The sequence below is a fragment of the Triticum dicoccoides genome, chromosome 4B (genome assembly GCF_002162155.2).
Source record: "Triticum dicoccoides isolate Atlit2015 ecotype Zavitan chromosome 4B, WEW_v2.0, whole genome shotgun sequence".
In the NCBI taxonomy this organism is placed as follows: domain Eukaryota; kingdom Viridiplantae; phylum Streptophyta; class Magnoliopsida; order Poales; family Poaceae; genus Triticum; species Triticum dicoccoides.
This window is the reverse complement of record NC_041387.1, coordinates 330,779,111-330,782,277: the sequence shown is the minus strand read 5'-3', so window position 1 is coordinate 330,782,277 and position 3,167 is coordinate 330,779,111. Positions and strand designations below refer to the sequence as shown.

Below are 3,167 nucleotides of genomic sequence, written 5' to 3'. Positions count from 1 at the left end.
ACATAAGAATGCTGGGAGACTCGCTTACAGTGAGCTCCCCCGATTTCAGCATTTGTTCACCGTCCGATTCTGGTCAACATGGTCATTTTTTCGCTCCTGGTCGTTGGATACGAGTTGGAAATTGACCGTTTCGTTTTCACTGCGTGGTAGATCTTGAACAGGGGATGACCTGTGGGCTCAGGCTGAATCCGATTGGCTGGGTAAAGATTTTTTGGGTGTGCGGGGCAGACTCTCCTGCCGCGCCGCGACATGGGCGCTGCGCGGGATCTGCTCCTCGCCTTTCGCGGAGGAGTCGGCGGCCGCATATGCATGTGGTTTCTGCACCTGCGCCTGTTCTCCAGTGATGACGAGTGGGCCAGTGTTGCTTCTGGTCCCGTGCATCAGCTGTGCGAGCTGCATGTCTCGCAGTGTGGGTTAGTTTTTTTCGTCAACCGCTTTTGGCGTGCGTTCCCTATGTGCTGCGCGTGGAGAAAACTGTGGAAGGGTGAGCCGGTGCTTGTGAACCCGCTTCTGCACTTGGTCTGTCGCGATGACGGGTGGGCCGGCTCTGCTCCTGGCCCCACTTATCAGCGGCACGCGTCTCGCCAGGGTCATCATGTCGTTGGTTTGTGTGGTGTTGGAGAGAACTGTGGGGCTGACTCCTCCGTCTTGTCTACGACAGCAGGAACGTGCGGGGTGGGTGCCCACACCCCTCTCTCCTCCCCGCTCCTCCATTCCTCATCAATACAGCCACGCGCCACCACCCTCCTACAGTCCTCCCCCCACCCCGCAGCCAGGAGGTGAGTGCTCGTCGTGAGGAAGCCACAGAAGGAGGAGCTCAACCGGGCGTCGCCGGCCAGAGAAGGAGGAGAGGTGCGGATGCCAGCCAGGGAGGCAGATCGGGTCGCCTCCATCGTCAATACAGCCGCCGCGCCACCACCCACCTCTGGTCCTTCCTCCCCCCGCAGCCCCAAAACCTATGCCGCTTCTTTCGGCGAGATCCACCATTTGCTGATTCCTTATCCACCCAGTTCATGAGGAAGCCTCAGGAGGAGGCGAGCCCTCATTGCGAGGAAGCCGCAGAAGGAGGAACTCAACTGTGTGTCGCCGGCCGGAGAAGGAGGAGGGGCGCGGATGCCAACCAGGGAGGCGTATCGACTCGCCTTCGCGGTTGGAAAGGGTGCGCTGGTAAGTTTGGCTTGTTCTCATATCTCAGCGAGTCATGTATTTTGTATGGATCTATCCTGCTGGGATTAGTTGTAAACTTCTTTGCTGAACCCTACTGGGAGCAACGCATCCCTAGTTTGCTTCCAGAGCATAAGGCATGGGAAGAAGTTAACTTGCTTGTTCTTCATTGATTCCTAAATAAATATCTAATCTATAATATTTTGTTATATCTGTGCTCAGTTACAATTACAGCATGGGGCTGCAAGTGTCTATTACCGCGGAACACTAATATTTGCTATGTCCGTGCATTTTAGTTATGACTAACTGCCACACCAATGAATGTGAATGTCTGTTCAGGAAATAAGTATCGCAATTAGCAATTTCGGTTTGTCCCCATAGTCTATGTGTGTCCCATGTCCTTCCAGTACCTTCTGCTCTTGTCCTGTATTTTTCTTCCCTTTTGCTGCAGATTAAGTGACTGAAAGCAAATAAATAATTATGTTGGACTATTCAAATTATCAAGTACAGTATGCTGCAGCATATCAGCTTCTTAAACAACTAGTAAGTATGCACGTGCAACGCACGTATAATCATAGAAAAAAAATTCTCAGTCACCCTAGTTAGGCCATAATTATGCCAATAAAATGAATGAGTGCAATAATGTAGCTCAAATCTTGATTTAAACTAAATATAGCTTTGGAGATATAGTTCTTCTCATATGAGCAACAAATCTCGTATCAAACATGCACACACAATGGACTTCTAAACCCTGAATACACAAAATGCGTAGTCAATTTTGTCCCGCGGGGCATATTTCACCTAGTCTCATAACTCCATTCTTTATAAAAGCGACAAACCATGTGTATTTAAGTTCAATATATAATCATTATTCTTCTTATATCTTAAGCCTAATCATATCTTATTTAATGTTATGCACCTTCAATGTAAACCACTAAATTAGACACCCGTCAAAGCATCAATAAATGGGACGCACAATTAACCTTGAAAAGATGCATCACCATGTATCACAAGCTATACATACAACTTGTGCTACAATGAGTTTGTGTAAAAAGTAACCACAACAATCGTGAGGCTCCCCATGCGCTACAATCCACAAGTCACCTCAAGTCCTTATTAGGTAGAAAATGTACATTAACAAAATCAAAATTAAAATAGAAGAATCGGAAGTAGCCTTCAACAAGGTGAGACCTTGTACCTACTGCACAAACAGGAGAGGTAAATCTAAAAGAAAAATTGTCTAACACATTAGACCGTAAGAAACAAGGGATAAATATGGAAGTAGCCTCAAACATTTTTATCCATTGGAAATGGAATAGAATATTAAACCTAACAGCAGAAAAAATGTTCTGAAATACTTATTATAGCATTTATTTAGAATAAATTAATTTCATTCTTGCAGCGGTGCACACTGCAATAGAGGCCACAAGAAAAGAAATATCCAGGGAACACTGAGATAAGATTAACCTCTGCAACATAGTAGACGCCTAATTTGACTTCAATTTATATGGCGCTTGTCAGTGAAATATCATTTGGGATAATTTATTATACCGGTACATGATTCCCCTGCAACCGCACAAGAACAACATAGGTTTATTATCCTGGGCAAAAAGTCGCACCAGGATCAAGTCTGTATCAAGTGTAGTCAGATATCCAAAGATCTAGTTCTATACAAATAAAATATATAAACAAGGTATGCTCTCCAAATGACATGTACTTGATTCTAAAAAGGGAATCAAATATTTAGAACATAACGTATGTATTTTCTTCTAGCTACACACCATTACTTTCGACTTAAAAAGAATCATACCAATTGGCTACATATAGTATGACAGAACATAAATCTATCCTAAAATGATACCATGATTCCAAATAATGCACAATGAACCTGTTAACTAACATTTTAATATGGTTTGAAAATTGTGCAATTGAATAAGGATAAGTTAGTCTTAAAGCCCGTAAAAAATTCAAAAGTGAATTAACCTGCAAGATATGTTTGGCCA

General features: G+C 44.2%; 1 protein-coding gene across 14 annotated transcripts in view; it reads left to right on the top strand.

The window, feature by feature from the left end:
- The first annotated feature begins 690 nt into the window (after window positions 1-690).
- Window positions 691-3,167, top strand: part of LOC119296076 — a 6,919-nt gene continuing 4,442 nt past the window's right edge. For all 14 annotated transcript variants that reach the window (XR_005144773.1, XR_005144771.1, XR_005144770.1 and 11 more), the window contains exons 1-2: window positions 691-928; window positions 1,011-1,167. Coding sequence is in view for 2 of the 14 variants with exons in the window: in XM_037574485.1 (XP_037430382.1) it covers window positions 859-928; window positions 1,011-1,167 (227 nt within the window). In the remaining 12 variants the exon portion in view is untranslated. The remainder of the gene's footprint in view (window positions 929-1,010; window positions 1,168-3,167) is intronic.